A 24651-nucleotide genomic window follows, 5' to 3' on the forward strand; every position below is an offset into this window, starting at 1 on the left:
ATTTGGTTCTAGTGCTTTTATGAACAACTTAAACTAGGGGGCGTTGCTTTTCCATTGTATTTTCTTACAGTATAAACGAGAAGTAAAGTTTCTATGGGACGTTGATGCACTAGACGCCATTTAATTCTATAAAATGATATATTATAATGTTAATTTTGAACAATAAAATGATAATTTAACTAGTTTTGATTAGAACATGTTGGTCAGACTATGTTGTAGTAGCTATCAAATTATAGCTGCTACAACACGGTGTGACTAGCACGTTGTAAAAACTACCAAATCGTAGCTGCTATAATATGACATGACTAGTACATTGTAGCAACTACTAAATCGTAGCTACTATAACGTGGTGTGACTAGAACGTTATAACAGCTACTAAATTGTAACTGCTATAATGTGGTTTGACCAGAATGTTGTAACTTCTACCAAATCGTAGCTATTACAACGTTCTTATTTTAGGGTTTCCACCTTGTAGTAGCTACCAAATTGTAGCTGCTACAACGTCTATTGTAGTAGCTAGGATTTGGTAGCTACTATAATGTGTTAAACCCTAAGACGAGGTAGGAGTAGAGAGTTAAAAGATAGATAGTAGAATATAAGCATGTACATGCAGATGAACAACCTAGAAAGGCAAGGTGATATCGAGGGAGTTGATCGGCGAAGATGGTGAAGGACGACACGAGGGAGCTCAAAGGAGGAGGGTTTGAAATATTTACCTTTTGAGAGGGAAAGGGGAGACGAAAGATTTAAAATATTCGGATTTTTAAGAGGGAAAGGGGAGATAAAGGGTTTAAGGTTTTTTAATTTCTAACGAGATGTTGCTATAGTAGGAAAAAAACTTGATATGACATTGCTACATTGAAAGTTATGCACAGGCACAGACGTGAAGTCGTATAACATATCAACTTTATATATATATATATATATATATATAAAAGCTTTCGGCTGTGTCAATAAAATTTTATCTTTAAGATTTATGAATTGAATTATAATATTAAGTTTTTTTTTTTAAGTGTGCACTGGATGTACAATATATATAAATATATAATTAATTAATTGGATTTAAAAATCTCAAGACCTTCGTTATTTATTTCATTCATTAATCTCCAAAATTATAATTTGAAACTAGTAAATTAAATAAATTCAAATTATTTTTTTTAAAAAAAAATTGATTGGGAAGGGCCATTTGAAATTTGAGGCAAGATGGAAATTTTCTTTTTTAATTTTAAATTCCAAATACGAAATGCTATATAAATTGCTAAATAATTAATAAGCACAGTTATATTTGCTTTCGTGGACTCTCCTCCAATCTCCTCCGGCTGCTGTTTCCGACGGCTTCGTCGCCCCCACCGCCACCGCTACCGCTACCGCCTTCTCTCTCCGGCTCCCTCTTTGCTCGCCTATTGACGAGGCGATCAGACGGTGCCGGGACGAGCCTCCATGAGACAGTGAACTAGGCAGTATTTCAGATCCCTCTTCTGCGGTTAGCGGTCCCCCGGGTGACTGAACCCTAGATTGGATTCGTTCTTCGATTCCTCTCTCCATTATTTTTTTTCTGGACTGATGGTGTTGGTCTTGAAGGGTTTGGATTCGCCGAGGCATCGGGGAGATCGGGGTGGCTAGGTTTTCAGGCTTGGAGACATGGCGGACACGGGGGAACTGGAGCATCGGCTCCGGGAGGTAGGGAGCAGGCTGGCGCCTCCTCCCTGTGGTGCTGATGAACTCCTATCTCTTCTCAATGTAAGCGTTGCCGTTGCTTTATCTTCTTGTTGTATTTTTTTTTTGTCCAACTTTTGATAATCCGATGTCGTGGGATTTTCTTGGTTATCTGAAGTTTTCGTGAGCAATATATATCAGTCTATATCGAGGCTTGTGTTCCCAACATACAATCTAAGTATCCATGCATTCGCCATGTAGTATTGTTGACTCGCATTATTACTTAGTGGTTCTTGTTTAGAAAATGGTGTTTTTTTTTTGGGTTTTGTTTCATGGTTTTATAGTTTGTTCACTTTAAACATTTCTCACCAACCATATCATGCTATTTACTTAACAATGTTCAAAGGGTTCTGTCTGAAGAACTTTGTCTTCCATGCAAACTAATTTGGTTTAACCCAACTGCATTTTTTTTTTGTATGCTTCCTATTCATATGCTTTTCATTCTGTTGATTGTTTGCAAATGTTATCTGCTAGTGGTTATTTTCTAATGTTATAAAATTCCAAGGAATTACATCTATCAACATTTTCCACCTACTCAAGCCATATTCAATGCTAGTAGTTAGTTCTCTTGGTGTGTAAGTTGAAATGTGACTGTGGTATACTTATATGAATCTAAGTGTTGACAATTACGGAATAACACTTACAAAATGGTAATGTAGTTGAAAGAGATTGCCGAGGGATGAGGTTATCAGAAAATATACAAAATATTACTATCAATGGAAATTAGGTATTAGCTCTAGTAGATGATAAAATAAGATAAATAGTTAGACCAGCTTAGTCACAGTTGAAGTCTTGAAGGTGTAAGGGGTAGAAGCACACCAAACTCAACTTAATGTAATTAAAACTGCACTAATACTTGGGATTACCATGTCTGACAAAGGGAGTTATATATTCCACCCATATTATTTTTTCTAGATGCTTTTACACAACACCATCACTTACGATCATAAATGTGTTCTATGAAATCATGTTATTTTGATTAAGCACAACCCGTGATAAATGCTTAGGCCTATAATTGTTGGTGCCTTGGATTAAGAAAAGTATAAGAGGATCTTCCTTGGTGGAACAAGTTGCACCTTAAACTGAAGAGGCTCTGATTCACTGTGTTTGCAAGGTTTTCCTTAACGTTTTTTTCCCCTTCAAATTTGCATTGGAAAAGCATCATGTGATAAGACCCATGCTTTAGCTAAAGATAATTGGTTTGTCAAGCATACATTGTATGAACGGTGAGTTCACTAAACTTTATTATAGTTCTCTGTTCTCTTGTCAATAAAAGAGCTTGATGTTTGTTCCCATTACATGCTGTTGCTGATTGTATGATGACAGTTTGCTGTCTCTTGGTTTGATGTTAATTTTTTTTTGTAATCACTTGATAATATGTCTAGATCGACTTTCTTTATTTGAAAATTTTATTATATAATTTGCTTATATCTTGCATCTCTTCTATTTTATATGTTGTGTTGGAACAAGTAGACTTAAGATGGCATGGTTTGATGTGGTGCATCGTTTAGGATAACAGGTGTTAATCTCAAGCCACACTGTTGAGAGTTGAAAAATATATGGATGGCCTTGACTTAAATGAAGAAATGCCCATGTTCAATGTTCAATAATGGGAATATTTATGTTGCTAAAAAAAGGAATATCTAGTTTTGTTCTCATAGATTCAATTTTTTTTCTTCTGTATGTCACACATCAAATCAATTTGTTGCTTGAATCTAATCTGCAGCAAACTGGGAGTTTGTTATCTAGAGTGGAACAATCTCCAACAGATTCAATGTTAAATGCACTTAAGCTGTCAATTGAAGCACTGGTGGATAAGGGGCTGCTGGGGCATTCAGATATAGATGTGAGGGTGGCCATTGCATCATGCTTTAGTGAAATTACAAGAATAACAGCTCCCGAGTCCCCATATAATGATGACCTAATGAAGGTTTTCTCTAGCTTGCACATGTGTGTGCATTTGATTGATTCATGGTTCATGGTTTTACGCTTTAATCTTGTTGCTTACAATGTCCAGGAGCTGTTTCAGAGGATTGTCCAAGCCTTTGAAGATTTGGATGACATGTCAAGTCGTTCTTTTCTCACGAGAGTTTCCATTCTTGAAACTGTTGCAAAAGTTCGGTCATGTGTGGTGATGTTAGATCTTGAGTGTGATTCATTAATCCTAAAAATGTTTCGTCATTTCTTCCGGGCAATAAGGTAATACATACATTAATATTAATTTTATTTGCTATTATTATCTTCTTTTCATTCTAACATACATATTACTGGTGGCATATCCTTACTTGAAGCTGAATGTTGGGATCAGTCAAATCTATTTTGCTGATCCCAAATAGTATGGAGTCGTTACTTGTTATTGTGTACTTCAACTAGCAATGCCTTTACTATTAGTTTAAATATTTGTTGTTTCCTTTTTCTAGGCATGGTAATTTCAAACTTCCTCTTTTGTAATTGTCCATATCTTGTCAAATAACTTGTAACAGAATACAAATAAACACTACACATATTATTATCTAAAATTTAGGCCAAGAGAGTGGTTAAGGAAATTGCCATCTGAAGATGATGGTTGACTAATCCTAACCGTAAGGACATTTTCATGTGTTCCCATTTTCCGTCAAAGACAAGATGGGAATTATAGTAGTTCTAACCTTAGCATATTAGATTGGACATTATAAAACTAAAGAAACAAATGAGAAAAAGGGAAATTGGCAACCATAACTTTGGAGATAAAAATGACAACAGAAAACCTCTGGAACTGCAATAATTCAGTTAGCATACTGTTGTATCGTTGATCTCAGGATGTGTAATTTGAGTTCAGAAAGTGTGAAATCCACTGCAAATAAACCATATAGATAATGTTGCTTATTGCAGTTTCTGTATATTTGCTTCATGTGACACAAGTAAAATAAATCACAGAATTGCAGGGAATGAGACAAAAAAAATGTGAATAAATATAATGATCCCACGGCTAAGAGTCTAGAGAGTGGATTAAAATTAATTGGTGTTCCGATCACAACAAGGGTTTCAAAATTGATTGGATGCATTGGTCCTTACATCGAGGTTTTCATGGTGAAGATCGCTTTAATGGTGCTTAAACTTGGACTGCCGTTTATGATGCATGTGTTTCGGGTTCTTAGAGACCAGAGAAGAACCTCTCATTTGATATGCCGGTACTATGGATGTACAAGTTAAACAGTTGAACCATTTGTCCAAGTATCAAATCTCTGTTTCCCTGATGGCCCATTCTTACTGTTAGATTTGTTTGTTAAAGAGTGGTGCATTTCCTAGTTATGAAATTACAGGAGTTTAATTGGTTTTAACAGGAATAAAATAGATTCAACATCTATTACTTTCATAATTAAACTATGTACAAGTATAATCAATACAAATCATTACAAAAATGATGTCCAATTAACCAATTTAGATATTAAATAATTCAGTGTCATTGTCAAGTTGTCAGCTTGCTCCAAGCTAAATGTAGCCTTTTGTAATTAGTGAACTTCCCATATTCTTCAATAACTTGCCATCCTACATGAAACAGTTGTTCATTTTCTCTTTTTGCTGTTAAATTTTTTTTTTTGTTGGTTGTCAATGCCAGAAGTTTTGACATTCGGAAACTGATTTCTATTTTTCACAGACCAAATCATCCTGAGATCATCTTCTCCTCTATGGAGACAATTATGACACTTGTGTTGGAGGAGAGTGAAGATATTTCATTAGAGCTAATCTTATGCCTTTTGGATAGCGTCAAAAGTGATAATAAAGTAAATTCAAATTCTGGGTATTTGCTGGCATTACTTACTAGAACTATTTCCTTGATTCATTTTTATTGCCAGCAGGATATCTTGCCTATTGCACATAGTCTCGGGAAGAAAGTGATCAGTAATTGTGCTGGGAAATTAAAGCCTTATCTTGTTGAATTATCCCAGTCCAATGAGTCAGTTTTGCGTGAGTATGGTCGAATTGTAGCCTCTATATGTCAAGAAACTTCTGATTCTATGGAGAAGGATATCATAACTGCTGCTGAAACTATGGTGCGCCATTGTTTCTTTTTTTATCTATATTTTTTCTTTTCACATTGTTGGTAAACTATTAACCCTCATTTTTTTTTCCAAATTCAAACAGACGTACATCATGCATTTCAAAATAATACCTGACACAATCCTGTTTTAATTAGCTTGATTAGGATGAGCATCATATGATAATTAATTTCTCGCAAGTATTATTAATTTATTATTCTCTTGCCATCACCTATGCCAACTCCTGGAAGCTAATTATATTCACTTCTCTGTTTTCTGAGATACATTAGTTGCAATAACCCCGAACACATGGTTTGCATTGGGATGGTGGTTGTATTACTACTAGCCCTGAACATGGTTTGAATTATTTATTCTTCTTAGTGATCTGCGGTGATCCTTGTTAGACTGTCTCCAGCTCTGTAATTCGCTGGTCATGCCATTTTTTAGTTTATTTTTCTTGCTGAATCCAGGTGATATGGCTTGGTATAGCAGCACCATTTCAATAATGCATTGAGACTGATGCAATATGCTTTATCTTCTGATTTACGTATTTCTATCTTTAATTATGATAGAGCTTTAAATTTAGTTATTGGAATTGCTGTGATTCCTCTGATGAGGATTTTTGTTATTGATATTGCATGAATCTTTTGGTTCTGATAAGGTTATACATAAAATAAGTTACTGTATTTGTCACCCAGATCGAGATAATTGATTAACATTTTTATATGTCAATGTAATTTTATTTTGAAGGTTAAAATCCAGATCTAGTCCATACTTTGACAGTAGCACCAGATGCATAATTTTAATTATACTAAATAAGCATGACAAAGTTCAATTCAAATATAGTTCTCTCTTTTCTATTCACATGGCTGACTAACTTGTCCCATTATATGAATAAAGTATTCAAATCAAAACTAAACTGGGCATCTTGCCATCACTAAGAATAAATCAAATCACGTTGTCCAGTTTGACATAAACTTATACCTAGATGCTCAAATTTAGATTTGATTTGGATTATTTGTTTAGATGACTAGGCATTTTGACTAACCATGTGAATAAGAAAGAAATAAAAAACCTTATCAGAGTTCAAATTCGGGCTAGATGAATTACATTAGTCATACTTCTGGCTGGATTCATGAGTTATTAAAGTTTGAGATGGAGTCGTTTCCAACTTTGGGCTTAGATTTAACAATTAACCCTTATTTTGACATCATGGTTTGTGTAATGGGATATCTTGGGATCAACTATAGTTTCAAAGAAGGGTATCAATTTGTACCTCTTAAAGTGGCTGATAGTTTGATGTTTTTTTTATCATGTTCAAATAAATGACAGTTGTCTAACAGGTCATGTTCAAGAAAATTGCTTGAGGTGCACTACTCCATCTTGAATGGATGGTTATTCATTGTATTTTTAGCTTATGATCATATTTCACATTTCAGGAATCCAAAAAACCAGAACAAATAATAAAAGGTTGTTCTGAAGAAATTACTGTAAAGGCAAAAATACCGGAGCCTCTACTGAGCAATGACACTGTTCAGATGGTCAATGGTGAGTCTGTCTTAGAGCCATCTTCTAATGAGCAGCCTGAACTATCCAATGATCAATCAAAAAATGGAACCAAGGTTAGCAGGGATGTTTCAGGTAACTTGGAAGAAATGGCTGTGAAACCAGATGCAATTTTGGGATATTGATTTGAAAAGTTAGGAGCCAACTAACTGTTTGTGGTTATTCTGAAAATGTCTCGGTGTCTTTTGTAGCAGATATTGGAGCTGTTCAAGATTCATTGCCACCGCAGAAGGAGTTTCTCGATAGAGCTACACCCAAAAGAGGGCGAGGGCGAGGGCGAGGGCGAGGGCGAGGGCGAGGTCAAGGTCGAGGCCGAGGTAGAGCTAGTTCAAGGCAAAATAGTGGAGAAGTTGAGCAGTTTGCTTCTGCTTTACAACAAGGGATTTCTGAGATGTTGGGTGAAGCCACCTCCCTAAAAAACTCACAGTTGCAGATGGATTCAGATGGTGTTTGTAATTTTGATATAGAAAAATCATCAGCAACGGGGTTGGAAGAAAAACCCCAGAGACTATCAAGAACAAAAGGTTTCTCCAATAAGAGCAATCAAGGTCATTTGAAGCAAAAATCACGATTATCCAAATTAAAGGATCATGATCATCTCATTGGCAAAAAATTAGATGAAGATACAACTTTGGAGGTGATTTATTACAGTCGTGGTTTTTTTTTTTGGTATAGTTCTTCTTTCTAAACATCCTAAAAGGGTTGGCCCCTGATCCAAATTCTGCAACATTATTGTGCTTCTCAAATTTTTCTGGTAATGAGTTTAAATTATTTATCTAAACTTTCACGTAATATTTGTCTAAAGAGTTTTGGGAAAGTAATATTTTTTTACTTGTTAATTAGATGACCATCACATGGTAATATATAGGTTCATGATTAAGCCCTAAATCTAGTAGGAATATGGGACTAAACTTAGTAGACCAATAACCCTATCAATCTAATATTTGACAATGACTACCAAACTATTGGAGAAAAGGTGAAGCTATCACCTTAGCGGCCCCTCTAGGGCGACCCCACACTCTCTGGAAGGGGGTAAATCATGGGAAGCATTTGTTTTAGCGCAACGACCCTTTGCATGGAGGAGGTACACCTACAATGGCTACCAAACTAATCTGTACTTCTTTGTTTTCTAAGTATACATTGCTTAGTAATAATTACAATTTTTGATGCTCGTTTACTTTTTGATCGTAAGGATAATAGAATCCAGATATTATTTTGAGTCTTTCCATCTCATTTGATTGTGCTTTTGGATGACTACCAAAATAGGACCCATATTTTTGACTAGTCACTAGGGAATTGTTCAACATTATTTCTTAATCTCATAAGTTCATTATTGTTGAAGTGAGGTGGAGCTCAATGCAACACAAATGGACTAGCTAGATAGGAGGGGGCATCTCTTCCCATAAACCTTTTTGTTGTTCAAGTTGTTACTCAATTTTCCAGATTATGCCAGTCTATCGAACTGCAGATAGTTCTAAAATTGGAGATTTTGCTTTTTAATAATCTTGAAAGAACACACCGGATTGGAAACTGATCTTCATGGGGTTGGTATCAGCTATACATGCTGCATGGACATTATATCAGACATACCTGTGTGTCTGTGTCTATGTGGTTTCTGTTTCTTTAACCTCATTTTGTTTCCTTATTCTGATCCTAATTTTTTAAAGGTAATCACTGTATACATCCTTAAATCATGTTATTGCGAATCTATGCTGAACTCATGCAGTTATGTTGGTTGAGAAGGATAAATCAAGTGCTCATTGATGTATATGATAAGGTAGTATTTCCTATTATGTTGGACATGAAGGGCTTTAATTATTTCTTTGGTATCTTGTCCAGGAACTGATCTCCTCGAAGTCTGCTGCAGAAACACTGAAAGTTAGTGACAACTTAGAGCAAAGTGGTAAAACAAAATCTTACAGGAAACGCTGCCATGATGTCGCAGAGGTACATGCATATAAATATATTTAAGTTATAGTACCTGAAACATGAAGGGGAGCCTTGGCGCAACTGTAAAGTTGTTGCTGTGTTGCCTAGATGTCACAGGTTCAAGTCTCGGAAATAGCCTCTTGCAAAGCAAGGTAAGGCTACGTACGATAGACCCTTTCCTGAGACCCACATTGGTGGGAACTTTGTGCATCGGGCAACCCAAAAACATGTGGAATTAAGTTAATAAAACATTCATGTGAATTTCTTCCTAAATCTTTTCTTTGGCAATCATTTCACATCAGATCATACGTGATTGCTTCATTTTCTATGATATAGATGTTTAAATAAAAATGTAGATATCTTTGGAGATCAAGATAGTCAAGGTAGTGACTGTTTTGTTCAAAATTTGAGAGCTTGATTAGGTTTCAATAGTCCCTTATTATTTGAGAATACCAGGGAACGATTTGTGTATTCAATGTCCCGTACATAATGCTTCATTACCAAAATTCCCTCAATTTGCTTGAAGAAGTGATACCTAAGTTTAAGCTACGAGCAGCTATCTGTGTGTGTCAAATTAGTTTGATTGTTTCTCTGTCCCAAACAATTTTGAATTTTTATCAATATAGTTCTCTTTTAAGTTTATTTTAATGTTAACATCTCACTATTTTTAAATTAATAGAGTGAAAACAGTTTGGATTCTATTTACTAAAAGCTTATACATTCATGTCAGCACCTCATTTCACCTGCAATATCTTTTATGTAAATATTGTCCAATGAAATAATGTGCAAAATGATTTTCTTGTAGATTTGCACATTTTATTTCTTTTTATTCGAGTGCCAGTTTATCAGTCATGATGATCCCAAGCCTAGTTTTTCAGTCAAGGTTATTAGCTTCACTAGTTAGAGAAAGCGGTGGCTGGAGATGCAATGTAGATTGTGCTTATTAAACCTATCCTGCTATTAATCCTTACGGAGCCTATTGTTATTATGTTCATTGGTGCTAGTAAGACAAACAAGCATGAATGAAAATGATGTGGATTTTGTTTCTACTGGTAATTATGCAGATATCAAAGCTCTGTTATTCTAGCAGGTGAATGCTAAGTACATAATTATTTCTAATTGCCCACTGTCATATATATGTTGTCTTTAAGGCCTATTCAAAGATGGATGAATATCCTGCATTGGCGGAAGCTTCGTGCACCGGGTTGTCTTTTTTTTTTTTTTTTTTTTTTTAAGCAATGCATAATTCCACTGTAGTAACATGGTATTGCTATTCAAGTTTTAAACATGTACTTCATATGTTGATCTGCCTCTTGATTAATTGGGCTTGGTTTAAAATATTGCTGGCCTTATAGTTTGGCCTATTAGTACCCCATCTTCTCTCGATATGCTATTTTTTTATTGAGTTCTATGCAAATTCCCTTATTATATAACATTCAAAATGTCATGGTGTATTTTTGATGCATTTTCATAATTTTAGCCCTTTTATTTTGCTTCAAATCTGTGTATTTTGATTTTCATCTTCATAGTTATATTTTGTCTTTTCTCATTCATTGCAACACTCTGATTTTTTTGTATCTATGCATGTACATATGTTCTATATTTGATATTGGTGGGTTTTCTGGCTGTACTTGAATTCACCTCATATTGAACTGTAACTAATGAGTCTGATATTTAGGTTAACTCTATTAAGCACAACTTCTCATTGAATTTATTAAATCGTTCACTTTCTTGTGTGACTAGGTTAGTAAATTTGGGACCCGTTTCCTATGTAGCTAATGCTTACTATGATCATTGTCTGTACTATTTACAAATTAACATATTGCCTCTGATGCCCGAGAATTAGTTCATAGAGTAGAAAGTTCAAAGAGTAGTTTTTTGTTATTTTTTGTAGATGATATTGACCCAAATTGAAATTAAATTCTAGATTATGTTCTTTCCCACTTGTGTGGATATGTCATATATCTTCTTTTTCTTGTGCATTAGTTGGGTTAATTCCAATTTTTTTAATTGTATCTAAATTCTCAGTCAAATTCCTTTATTGTTTTGTTATCCAAATTCTTTTTGTTCTTCCTTTAAAAATTTTCTTTATTATTGTCCAAATTCTTCCCTCTTTATTTCTTAAAATGTTTTTTAAGAAATGGTGTTGGCTTTGTGCTAGATTTCTGAAACAGCAACTCGCTATAAAGATCTTGATGGTCGTCTTGTTGGTTCACGAATCAGGGTATGGTGGCCAATAGATAAGAGGTAGCCTACCTTCTCTTTCAAGATCGTTCAAATTCAAATGAATGTTATTGTTGCTATAGCATTGTACCAGATCTACTTTAGGCTCAAATTGTTGTTAATAATAAGATAATCACTGGTTATTTTATCATCTCTGTGAATGGTGCTTGCAATAAGTTGTAGCATTGAAAAACATATGTTTGCCCATCTTGTTATTAGTTTTTCTTGTTGTGTGGTGTGTATTTCTCATAGTTTTCTTTTGGCCCATGATCATGGTTGGATGTATTACTTTATCAGCCTTAGATTTACAAAGATACTTAAAGGTTTCTCCATTGTCATTGCATAACAACATCAACAAACCAGAAATCTCAGTTATTTACACTTGGGTACATTATACTTTATTCCCACTATCAAACTATATGTAAAGTTACATTGCTATTAATTCTTCAACTGTTGTAGGATTTTTTAACACTTGATCGAAGGAAGTTAATAGTTAATGCCGATTGCAGATTTTTTAAATGTTGGCATTTGTACCTTGGTTCATTGTATGCCAATTAGCATGGAAACACTACGTGTTGGTATTCACATATTTAGATGACATTTGATTTAGGGATTTGGAAATGAGGGAATGGATTCCCAAACCTTGGGGGGATGGAATTAAAATTTTGGAATGAAACAAAAAAACTTGAGTATTGATAAAACTCACCTCCTCCTTTGAGTGTTGATGGAATAGGAATGACAATTAAGTTTTGGACGAAAATACCCTTAATATATTTATTTAATTTTTCTTTCATATCACTTTTTCTCTCCTTATTCTCTCTCATCATACTTTCTTTTTCCTCATTCTATCATCACACTTTCTCCCGCAATCTCTCGCATCATCCTTCCTCTCTCATTCTATCATCACACTTTTTCTCTCATCATATTTTCTCTTTCTTCATTCTCTCCCATCATACTTTCTCTCTCCTCATTCTCTCTCATCATGCTTTCTCTCCCATCACTTTTTCTTCATTTTTTTCTCATCACACTTACTCTCTCATTATACTTTCTTTCTCCTCAATCTCCCTCATCGCACACTCTCTCTTCTCATTTTCTCTCTCTTCATTCTCTTCCATCACACTTTCTCTCTCATTACATTTTCTCTCCTCATCCTCTCATCATGCTCTCTCACATCACACTCTCTTTCCTCATTTTCTCTCATCATACTTTCCCATCATATTTTTTCTCTCATTACAATTTCTCTCTCATCGTATTTTTTTCTCACATTCAACTTTCTCTCACATCTAATTTTTTTCTCTTATTTTCCTATAAGGGTAAAAAAGGAAATTTTGATTTATTCCGATAGAAAATATTTAATTAACCAAACATTGTTTCTAATAGTGATATTCATGCTCATACCCATTCTCATTCCACAATACTATGATTCTCATTCCCATTCCTATTCCTATGAAAGGACTAAACACTACCTTAATGTCCAATTAAATTCCGATTAACTATGCTACCAGCTAGTTTCCTATTCCTCAGGTGCAGTTTATGATTGGTGGTAAAGGAATCATTACAAATTTGTCTAGCATACAGGTATAGAGAAGTGGTATAAAACGCAAGACTTGGCATACACACCAACAAAGTGTCAAAAATGTTGTTGAGGATTTAATTGACTCGTTGTTGGGAATATTATGCAGTTTCTTTTGCAAATATAACTTAGCATGGGAGTAACATTGCTCATATCCCAACATGAAGCTTCTTGTTAGTCTTCAAGCTTTTACATTTTTAGCCATAAACTTGGCCAATATAAAAGTTTCTTCTCAGATGTGTTCTTTGGACACTACTATCTTTGCTTTACTGATTATAGGTTCATAGATTCACTGAGCTTGGGTTTGTTCTCTGGGAGGGAACTGCTTGCTTTGCTTCTCTGATGATTGGTCATGTCATAATCAACAATTTTACTTATATTTTTTTTTTCCAATTTAATAATCTCTTTATGGCCTTCAGGTTTTATGATGGTGTTGTTGTTTCCTACGATGATACTTCACAAAGACACAAGGTAGAAAGTTGCAACCTGCCAAACATACATTGTTTGATGAACCTATTGCCTGTTTTCTTTTTTATTCTTTGTTGAACTTATTGTGAATCTGTTCTATATTGTTCAGATTGTCTACACTGATGGCGACGTAGAGAAACTATCATTGAGAAAAGAGTGCTGGAAATTTACTGATGATGATGGTGACATGGATGTGGTGTGTCAAAATTCCCCACTGATTCTTACTTGTTTCATATAAAGAATAATTTCTGCTAATTTAATCTGCAGGAGCCAGCAAAAAACTCGAGCAATCCTTTTTCCTCAGAAGAGTAAGTATTATTTTCAGTTGAAGCATCACCAACTGACAAGCATTACATTGCATTTTTGTTTTTTTTTAATGAAAAATTGCCTCTAGTTTCAGCTTTAATGCATCGGAAACTTGATTCTAAAATGGTTTTTGTACTTGAATAGTTCAATCATGTTAACTCTCTCCTTTATCATTGTTGGAAGGATTTTTTTTTTTTTTTACAGATCTAGACTTGGCATCTTAATGGATCCTTTGCACTTGCTAAGTTTATGCTAGGGATGGTCAACAAATACTCGTTGAAACTAATTGAGTGGTTCTGAGTAAGAGAATATTCGTAATGGTTTAGATGTTAATAGTAGTCTGGGATTTCATCTTTCCATGATTTGATGTATTATCATCTCCCAGACATCTTGATTCCTATCATTTTTTTTTGTATTGATCTAGTAATTTTGGGTACAACAATGGAACAGAATCCTTTTACTCTGGCCAGGTAATATCCCATTTACCATTTTCTTGTGGTGTGCTATCATAGCCTCACCTTTTCTGTTTTATGTTTTTGATATCTTCTCGCTGTGATGTTGTAATACTGCCCTCTTAACGATTTAATAAGCTACATTGATTAACTGGTGAGTAAAAATTGGCCCATATACTATATTGGTAGGTAAGTAGTTAGGTAGTCCTGACTCATAAAGAGGTACTAGAAAAACTTGTTCTGAATTTGTTTCTCAAGAGAGTTTCCCTCTTCACTAAAACCAGAATCTTTTCTCAAAGGTATATATTTTGCAATTCCTGAAGAATTTAACAAGTAAGAAATTTCTGCCAAATTTTGTGATTGATCTTATATGACACACTTTATCAGGCCTAAACGCAAGAGAGCAAGAACAAGCTCAACTGTCATCTCAAAGAAGTTGAATGTAGAGACACCACAAACTAGGTTGGTAATTACTATTTATTCTTCTTGCACTCCATCAAAAAATAATTAATTTTATTGGCTGCAGTGGCACAGCATCTGGTGGTCGTCGTAAAGGTAGACCTCCCAAAGTTAATATTTTGAACCTGGATGATGGCCCCAGCTCGAGTGTCACTGCAAAGCAGTTGAATATAGAGACACCGCCAACTAGGTTAGTGATGACAACTGTGTTTCTAATTCGTGCACTGTTTCATCAAAAAAATTTAACCTCATCATTGGCTGCAGTGGCACAGCACCAGGTAGTCGACGTAAAGGAAGACCTCCCAAAGTCGACATTTTGAAGCTTGATGATAGTCCCAGCTCAAGTGCCACTGCAAAGAAATTGAATATAGAGACACCAATTAGGTTAGTGATGACAACTGTGTTTCTAATTCGTGCACTGTTTCATCAAAAAATTTAACCTCATCATTGGCTGCAGTGGCACAGCATCAGGTAGTCGACGTAAAGGAAGACCTCCTAAAGTTGACATTTTGAAGCTTGATGATAGTCCCAGCTCAAGTGCCACTGCAAAGAAATTGCATATAGAGACACCACCAACTAGGTTAGTGATGACAACTGTTTCTAATTTGCGCACAGTTTCATCAAAAAAATTTAACCTCATCATCGGCTGCAGTGGCACAGCATCAGGTAACCGACGTAAAGGAAGACCTCCCAAAGTTGACATTTTGAAGCTTGATGATAGTCCCAGCTCGAGTGCCAACCCAAAGTTGAATATAGAGATACCACCAACTAGGTCAGATAATGATACTTGTATTTCTAGTTTTTTATACAATTTCATCTCAAAATTTTGATATCCTTATTGGCTGCAGTGGAACCATGTCCAGCGGTACAGGTATTTCACCTAAAGTCGGCATTTCGAACCATGATGATGGTCCCAGCCCAAGTGCCATTCTGAAGAAGTTGGATACAGAGACGACGCTGGCTAGGTTGGATGATATTAGTGTATTTCTTTTTCTTATAAGTTTCATAAACAAAAATTTGACATCCTTATCTGCTGCAGTGGCACCTTGTCCAGTGGTCGCCGTAAAGGTAGACCACCTAAAGCTGACCTTTCAAATCTGGAAGGCGGTTCCAACTTAAGTGCCATTCAGAAGAAATTAAAAAAAGAGATGCCACCAGCAAGGTTGATAACAATATACTTTGATATACATCTAATTTTTATGCAGTTTCACTTCAAAACTTTCACATTTTCATCAGCTGCAGTGGCGTAATATCTAGTGGTCGCCGTGAAGGTAGACTGCCCAAAGTCGACATTGCCAACCTTGATGACGGTTCCAGTTCAGATACCATTCCAAAGAAGTTGAATATAGAACCATCACTACCAAGGTTGATAATGATAATTGTATTTCTAGTTCTTCCACAGTTCTATTGCAAAAGTTTAACATCCTTATTGTCTGCAGTGCTACAGCATCCGGTGGTCAACGTCGTAAAGGTAGACCACCCAAAGTTGACATTTCAAACTTTGAAGATGGTCCCCGCTCAAGTGTCATTTCAAAGAAGTTGAATATTGAAAGTGCATCCAGCGGTCGCCGTAAAGGTAGACCACCCAAACTTTGCAATTTGAGCCTCGACAATGACCCCAAGCGGGATAGTTTGAAGGCGAACATATCTTCTAAATCTGGAAGTGACTCCAAGAACAATATCCTCGAGTTGAATGATAGCAAGGACACTTTCTCAAATGAAGCTTCAAAGAGTAAATCCACTGAAGACGACTCAAAAAAGGATCAGGAATCAACAAGCCACGCCACCCCCAAGATTGATATCAAATCGACACCAAGTAATCCTTCAACGAAAAGCAAAGCAAAAGCAGTGGATCCAGAGAATGAGACAGCAGAGTTGCTACTCTCAAACACGACTGACAAAGCACCGGAGAGTAAAACTTTGGCATCCTCAAGGAAGCGCAGAATCAAGGACTAAACTTGAGTTTCAATGGAACTAGTGGTTAATCTAGATATTGCTGCACATATTTTCCTCTATATCTATTACATTTACTAATAACCTGAGTAGTATTATGTCAGTTGCATATGGAGGATTCATATTTATGTAAAGCTCCCAGTCTGCCTGGGCAGGGAGATGCACAGCCATGGTAGTTGATTCCTTGATTTAAAGAAGCTCTAGTTGCCTATAATTCACTTCATTCAGAGCTTGCTTACTCAGCAGGACAGAAGAACCTTCTTTAAAAGAGCATGAGATTTACTAACTGTTTATTTGGGAGGACGAAAATAAAAAATTATGGAAGGATTTCTTAGGTGAAAGATTTTCTCTAATTTATTTAGTAAAAAAAGGTAAATTATTCGTCTTCTTTCGGATTATTTTTTGATCTGGACGCACTGCTGCTGGGGTATTTCTTTCTTCGTTCACATTGTTTTTTTTCCTAATTTTCCTTGCTTTTGCTTTCCGTATAGATTTGGACCATAAGATATTAGAATAATCACCCAGATACTAACTGTGCCATGCAGAATTTTGCTTCTATTATCCATCATTTATTTCATGTGGCAAACATCTGTTGGGAAAAGAAATAAACTCAAAATTTTTCCTAGGGAAAAAACACTCAACAGGATAGACTCGAGCAAAAAACTAATATTGACATTACTCAAAGTTCATGCTCTTGACAAACTCGTTTGTTTCAAAATACATACCAAACGAAGGGGCAAGTATCTCACAGTTTTTGCGGGCAATATTTCAAACCAAAAAAAATGCTACAAACTACTAATGCAGATAAAATCCGATAACCGCTTTTATTCCGGTCGAGATGCACAATTTAAGTTGAAGATGCAGATAGCCTGAGGCATTCACTTTGGCACCTTTTCATGCAGATGTCATTCCAATTGGGCACCTGGTGTTGGTTAACACAAACAGTCCGTGCGCAGGCATCAGCGCAGGCATCTAGTTCTGAAACACCACAAACGGTGACACAGGTGTCGAGGATCGGATCCTTTGAAAATGCACCCACCTTCTTCAACATTCTCTTGGAAGTACAAACTCTCTCACACACAAAGATTTCGTCGGAGTTCTTTTCACGCCCGCGAGCATTCTTGAGCCTTTGTTCTTCAGCATATCGTCTTCTGGCTCTGATGGCTTGACCTGCTATGATTGCTGGAATTGCAGCCCCTAGTAATGACCACCATGCATCCACCATTTTACTCGGAATTGTTTAAGCTGCTGATACGACTGCTCTTCTTCCCTCTGCTTACAGGATGCAAAAATGTGATAGAAAGTTTAATCGTCCTGTGCATTTCTCAATAAGTTTAAAAAGCAAGACAAATAATAATTGAGCAAGGATGCCTCAAAATTATACGGACACTAACTGATCTGAAGAACAGATAGAAAGGAACAGAATTATAAGGGTCAGTATAGAAAATCTCATAGCCATCAACCATTGTTACACCAAATCTCATTTAGCAGAAATTCATTGATTTTGATGGAATGACACCCTGAACAATTCAAAACAGAAATGCATTCAGATGAACTTTTAAGGCTGGGAATCATCCTTGCCGCATTGAATTCATTTTCATTGCTTCAAATCACAATTTTATCATCTAGAACATTGGCTGTTTTATTCACATTCAACATTAAATCGTGTCTTCTCAACTATTTGGAGTTGGCTCCATGAAACCTATCCCTCTGTAGAGCTCTATGCAAGATAATTTCACCAGTAATGTTCAAATAAATTAAATCATTTAGGTTTAGACAAACTTTGGTGCTGGTGATTCAAGATCATGCCACTAGTTGCTGTAACATAATCCAGCACATAGCTACGAGGACGAATTAACACAGCATTATAGCACTTAGGAGTTGAGGAAGTGAGTCTGGACAAAACTTATTAAGCTAAAGAATGCTATTAGGAATATGAAACATTCATCAATTGGAGAAAAAGGTGAAATCCCTCATCCCGAACGGCCCAGTATCGTCGGCCCCACGACAAGATATAGGCAGATAAATCACGAGAGATAGTTTTGCCCTAGCACAACGGCCCTTTGCATGGGAAAGGTCAGACACCTAACAAGACATTTTGCACCCGCTGGAAATTGACCCAAGACCTATTGGAGCAAAAACCCATGCAAGTACCAACCGCATCAACCCATGGGGGCTTTCTGAAACATTCATCAATGGATGTACTACAGAATGATCGAAGAAGTGAACTTTAAGCAGGAACAAAAATAATGAAACAAAGAAACATTCGGATAGAATTAGATTTCTAAGCCAAATAGTAGTGTAGCAAGCAATAGAAAGAAATGAGGTCCAATACAAGGTTTGTGTGGATTAGACATCAGATGAAAGTAACATTGTAGATTTCTAAGTGGAGGTTTCTCATAGGGATGGCAATAGAACAGGCATCCATTACCATGATACACGAACCCAACCAGAAAACTGCTAAGAACCAGACTAATTTTGACAACAGACTACCTTATCCCGCCCATTTACGTAAATGAGTATTTGTCGGGTACCCGAACCCATCAAATGTCAGCTCGACTAGTTGTCGATGCTCTGAACAAATATGCACTTGACTAAACAGAACCAAAAAACCCCTAAAAAGTGTCACAAAAGAAAATCAGTTAAATTGGCTGCCCAAGATGATAAACCTCATAATCACTCAGACTAAACTGTTTAATTTTCCATGGTAAAATTAATCATCATAAGGATTTTGGATTTTGTATCCAGATCTTCAAGCATCCAAACCAGAACATTTTCCTTCCAAAAAATCATAAAAATGTTAACTAAATGAATAATTAATATGAACACTCCTGAAACGGAGATTAAATACAAAACAAAATAGTCCATCACCTAATTCTCCTGCCTCGGAGTTCAAGAAGAACTGTCGTCGAGGAGAAGAGGGCCAACTTTGAGGATGCTGAACTAGGGAAACTGGATGATGCGACTGGCCTGCGAGCGAGTGAGAATGGTGAGCGAAATCAAAAGGGGACGATCGTCATGCGACATCGCAGCGACAGAGGTCGCGAGGGAGAGGGTGAGGACTGACCTGCGGTGGAGGAAGGTGACCACGCCACAATAGGAAGGGGGACGGCTGGAGCAGACCGAGTCCGGCGAACGGCAGCAGGCGGGCCGCGAGACGGGCGGAGAGATCGGGAGCAGAAGGCGAAGGCGATCCACCAGCACAGTTAGAATGCGGAGAAATAGGGATTCAAGGGGTTTCGGCCCGCCAAGAACCGGCTCAATTCGGGCCGCGATACTCGCGGTCTAGTCAAAGCCCGGTCCGGAATGAATTGGGTTTGGGGCCTTTATTTTTAATTGCTTTTAAAATTATTTAAAATAAAATTCCAAATTATGATTCATAAAGTGGAAAGATTGTCCCCTCGGATGGGGGTGACACAATAAGGTCTGGGATTCGAATCTTGATAAAGTTGAGATAAATATCTTTTTTATGTACTAATCAGGGGTACTGAGGATGAATATATTCATCTTTTACCACAATAAAATGAAAAGATCAAATAAAAAGTAGGTACATTTTACTGAACTAAGACATTTTCAGTTATCCATTCGTACATTCTCGTTATATATTTTTCCTTTCAATGAAATAATCATGTGAGTCACGCACCTCTTTTACACAAACCTTTATAAGTTTTTAAAAGTTTATTATTTTTAATTTATGTTATTGAATTCATATCAGAAAATATGGACGCATTTAGAAGGTTTTCATAAATATATTAATTTTAGTTTGAAATTATTCTATCAATTAATTTTGGACTCCCTAATTCTGAATTCGACAACATAAATTTAGAACAATAAATTTTTAAATTTACAAAGGGTTAAGAAATTTATCACAAGCTACTTAAGATAATAATATTCACTGATCAACATCATCAATAAGTTCTTAGGTATCCTCTGAATTGCAAATATCAAAATTTTTGAATTTCTAAATGCTAAGTTCATTAGTAAGTTTGACTATGAATCATTTAAAATCAAAACTAATATGCTTTTATAAATTTCCTTAATGTCTATACATTTAGACCTTGAATTTAATAGTATAAATTAAGAATAGCGAAGTTTTGAATTGGTAGAATAAAAATACAGAGATTCATTCATACAAATCCATACAATTATTTTGTGAAAAGAAAGGGTATATATATATATATATAAAGGGACCAAACACCTGGGCTCCTAGTGCATACATCAATTTGTAGTAGGCCAAGAGACACTTTGCAAGAGAAGCCTTTTGTTCACTCCCTTTTATTCTCTGTTTTTTTTTTCTTAGGTAAAGTGTTTACCACTTTGATTCCATTCTTAAATATGTCACCTAACTTTTATTTTAAATAAAATTTTCTTATTATTCTTGTGTGACTCATTCATGAGTCATTATATGCGAAGAGAATATTAATAAAATGTGTTGAAGGTTGTGGGGAAATGCACTTTCACCATCCAAACAACACATTTGGAATTGAGTTTTCATTTGGGTAGAGACAAATCTCACACCTAAAATCTTGACAACAACTTCTAACATCCTTATCACTTTGAGTTGGGGCCATCTTTTGAGCATCCAAACAATTGCATCCTATAAAGTGTGCTATGACAATTGTCTTTTGTTTAGTATCTCCATCTATGAAAAGGACATGATATTGAAGCACTTGAACTTCTTTGGCCTCTTTGATAGAATCTCTTGTAACTTTAGTAAATGGAATTTACATTTTGGAAGACTTTTAGACTTGGAAGGATCTTGCCACGAAAAAGTAAGAATCAAATTATGAATTCTCACTACCCTAAATAGCATGGTACTAAAAGTTGAAGGAGATTGATGAGGAATCATTTATTTGTCTAAGCTTTTGATCTACTAATTGATGTGTGAATTGCAATGTCACTACTAATTATGCTTGTAAAATCTAAACCCTAAATTTCACGGATGTATATACCTCTCGAGATCATTATGACTATTTTGGCCCAGTTTGAGTTCATCGTTGAAATTATCGCGACTTTGTGTTTTAGGCGAGACATAACAAAGACATCTACAAAGTTTTTGATGCAATCGATAAGTACATATCAACTTTATATTCTTCTTCAAAACATGCAAAATCTATCAACAACCCAAACGATTCAATGGAGTTCAAAATGGAATGGGTAATATGGCAAAAACTAGACACCCACTATTTATTCAACAATCACATTGGCTGAGGCATTTCAGCGAACACATGGCGGGCGTGGTTTCTAATCACAATGCTCCTTCGTCTTTGCCATTTCTACCCTCCATCGCTTGACCGCTCTCCTTGGGGCTGTCCAATGCCCTCTTCTCCTCCTCCTCCACTTCCATTCCGTCGCCGGAACTCTTCTTCCCTCCTTCCTTCCTCCTCTTCTCCCACCGGGCCTTGAGAGTCTCCAGCAGTTCAGCCGACGCCGCGAGCTTATCCCGCCGCCGGTTCTTAATCAGGATCTCGCTGACGTCCGCCGGAGTTATCTCGGCCTCGTCGATGGCCGCCTCCAATCCGGTCACAAGGTCGGATTTTTCGTCGAGGTCGCCGTCCTCTATCCCTAGGTAGTTCTTCATCAGGATCTTGAGCGCCGGGAACGAGCAGTAGCCCATCAGGATGTGCATGTCCATTCTGCCCGATCGGAGCAACGCTGAGTCGAGTTTCTCGACGTGGTTGGTGGTGAACACGAAAATGCGTTCGCTTCCGCAGCAGGACCACAATCCGTCGGTGAAATTGAGGAGGCCGGATAAAGTTATCGTCTTGGGGGAGGCAGCATTGGAGTCCTCCGGCGACGGCGACGGCGAATCGATCGGCAGCTTTTTGGGGCCTCGATTGGTGAGGTTTATCGAGCAATCGATGTCCTCGATGACGATGATGGATTTTGAAGTGGTCTTCATCAGGAGCTTGCGGAGCTCCGAATTGGTGCTGACCTCGGTGAGCTCGAGGTCGTAGACGTCGTATCCGAGGAAATTGGCCATGGCGGCGATCATGCTCGACTTGCCCGTGCCCGGCGGGCCGTAGAGCAGGTAGCCGCGTTTCCACGCGCGGCCGGTCTTCTCGTAGAAGGCCTTGCCCTCGGTGAAATCCCTGAGGTCGGCCATGATCAGCTCCTTCCGCTCCGGATCCATGGCGAGGGTTTCGAAGGTGCTGGGGTGCTTGAAGGGAACAGACTCCCACGGAAATCCGCGGGACTCAATGCCCCCGCTGCTGCCGCGGGAGTTCGTGTAAAGGAGGCGTTCCTGGCTCCGGCGTCGGAGCTCGGTGGCGGTGTCCATGATGTGGTCGAGGTATGCCGGCACGAACAGGGGCTTGTCCTTCTTCTTGATGCGGAGCGTGAAGCTGCGCTTCTCCTCCGGCAGCGGCCGCCACGAGAACGTCTGCGCCTGCCGCTGCGTCACGACGTGCTCCCACGTGGCGGTGGCGCCGCGGAAGGTGTCCACCAGCCTGTCGTGGCTACTCAACCCGAAGGTGAAGGCGGAGGAGTTGAGGCCGCGGGAGAGGCTGAGGCGCGTGGCGGCGACGGACGCGGAGCGGCTCAGGTAGAGCTGCACCGAGTGGTAGAGCTCGTTGGTGCTCACGCCGTCGGTCTCAGTGATATCATAGTAACAATAGGTGGAAAAGCAAAGGAAGAGCCGGTGCAAGACAGTCGCCGCCGCGAAGCGTATCTCCGGCGGCAGCACCGCATGGAGCATGCTCTGGCAGAAGGCGAACACCCCCATGAACGACGCCAGGGAGGTCCAAAACTCCATTTTTACCTCTAAAAAAGCTTCGTTTTTGATCAAGGAACAAAAAAAAATCCGACCTTCGGATTCTCCATCAATAAATTTGCAGAGAATGACCCTAAGTCAATAAACAGAGTCAGATCTTGGGAGAGATGGACGAAGAAGGCAGGCTTATATCAGCCGAAGGCACTGCTGGACTCTGTTCTAAGGATTGGAACGCTGATAACTTCTCAAATATCTGGGAAGAAGACAAAGGATGAGTTGGAGATTGAGTAGGCCACACCTGCAAAGAGCATGCATGTGATTATGAATCTAATAAACTTGACAAAAAGTTGGCTTTACGCTGTAGACTAACATTTCAGGATTTCATTGCTTGCAATGCATTGGTAGAGGAAAGGCAGATACCTAAAGGAGACATGGTGGACAATGGAAGGCATGTATCTGTCTTTGCCAGCACACTGCAAATTTGAGAAAATGGATGAGTCTGGTTCAGTGGCCTGTTGTTGGGAGGTCTTCATCAGCTCACTTTACAGGTTAGTCATCAAGTCCCAAGTCCACTACTATAACCAAACCCAACAATGCTTATTCAACAGTTACTTTACTTACTAAGACAAAGTATAACCTATATATACCATTCAGAGTGAATCTAAATCATCCTAAAATGACCAACATCGATCGATCGTTGAAAAATGCATCCAAAGAGCATCCACTAGCTTCTGCACAGAATCTCAACTGGTATGGATCGTTTTTGTGCATATCAAAATAATAAAAGATATCAGAAAGATGAATCTAAAAGCAATGAATCTAGCAATTGCTATACTACTGAGCATTAGTTTACAGGATTATATTTAGTAAAGTAGTCAAAACTCAGAGGGATCCCACCTGTAGTAGCTAGGAATCACTAGAGAGATGGGGCGGCACCAACATCTGTTTGCACAAGTCCATTATCTGGTTCAGTGAATCTGTGGTCTCGTATATCGGAGAATGAGAAAGCTTCATCTATGTATTAAACATCAGAAATTGATTCATTCCTGCTCCGGCCATCACCACGGGATCTCCGTCAAATTCTGAAGCACCAAAATTTCAGAATCAATCTACAAGACAAAAGAGAGCTCGACCGATGGAGATCATATCCTCTGTCCCCATATTCTTATGCCCCCATATTCTTTTGTTGATCAGACGGATTAAATCACATCTCAAGGATACAGTGTAAATCATGAGAATGTCATGACTATCCGATCGACAAAGGGACATGGGGAT

At 37.5% G+C, this 24651-nt stretch overlaps 3 protein-coding genes across 8 annotated transcripts; 1 reads left to right on the plus strand and 2 right to left on the minus strand.

Moving 5' to 3' along the window:
- Window positions 1-1283: 1283 nt before the first annotated feature.
- LOC121974073 lies at window positions 1284-16878 on the plus strand. 5 transcript variants are annotated; one of them, XM_042525235.1, is made up of 22 exons: window positions 1284-1499; window positions 1582-1740; window positions 3443-3646; window positions 3734-3915; window positions 5354-5480; window positions 5553-5750; window positions 7175-7376; window positions 7493-7938; window positions 9141-9248; window positions 11392-11477; window positions 13446-13497; window positions 13604-13690; window positions 13762-13802; window positions 14640-14714; window positions 14779-14901; window positions 14976-15095; window positions 15169-15291; window positions 15364-15483; window positions 15560-15676; window positions 15751-15873; window positions 15948-16076; window positions 16151-16878. In XM_042525235.1, the coding sequence occupies exons 2-22, from the start codon at window positions 1642-1644 to the stop codon at window positions 16665-16667; spliced, it is 3279 nt and encodes a 1092-aa protein (XP_042381169.1). In that variant the 5' UTR covers window positions 1284-1499; window positions 1582-1641; the 3' UTR covers window positions 16668-16878. The 5 variants fall into 5 exon arrangements, with proteins under 5 accessions (XP_042381169.1, XP_042381174.1, XP_042381173.1 ...); XM_042525240.1 differs by having other exon boundaries at window positions 15954-16076; XM_042525239.1 differs by having other exon boundaries at window positions 7496-7938.
- Window positions 16879-17310: 432 nt separating this feature from the next.
- LOC121974129 (uncharacterized protein At5g64816) lies at window positions 17311-19870 on the minus strand. 2 transcript variants are annotated; one of them, XM_042525241.1, is made up of 3 exons: window positions 19732-19870; window positions 19536-19634; window positions 17311-17936 (listed from the first exon to the last, which is right to left on the minus strand). In XM_042525241.1, the coding sequence occupies exon 3, from the start codon at window positions 17887-17889 to the stop codon at window positions 17512-17514; it is 378 nt and encodes a 125-aa protein (XP_042381175.1). In that variant the 5' UTR covers window positions 17890-17936; window positions 19536-19634; window positions 19732-19870; the 3' UTR covers window positions 17311-17511. The 2 variants fall into 2 exon arrangements, with proteins under 2 accessions (XP_042381175.1, XP_042381176.1); XM_042525242.1 differs by having other exon boundaries at window positions 19536-19629; window positions 19732-19864.
- Window positions 19871-21729: 1859 nt separating this feature from the next.
- On the minus strand, window positions 21730-23945 carry LOC121974155 (AAA-ATPase At5g57480-like). Its single transcript, XM_042525243.1, has 2 exons — window positions 23797-23945; window positions 21730-23674 (listed from the first exon to the last, which is right to left on the minus strand). The coding sequence occupies exon 2, from the start codon at window positions 23416-23418 to the stop codon at window positions 21913-21915; it is 1506 nt and encodes a 501-aa protein (XP_042381177.1). The 5' UTR covers window positions 23419-23674; window positions 23797-23945; the 3' UTR covers window positions 21730-21912.
- Window positions 23946-24651: the final 706 nt, after the last annotated feature.

This window comes from Zingiber officinale, chromosome 1B (genome assembly GCF_018446385.1).
Source record: "Zingiber officinale cultivar Zhangliang chromosome 1B, Zo_v1.1, whole genome shotgun sequence".
Classification (NCBI taxonomy): Eukaryota; Viridiplantae; Streptophyta; class Magnoliopsida; order Zingiberales; family Zingiberaceae; genus Zingiber; species Zingiber officinale.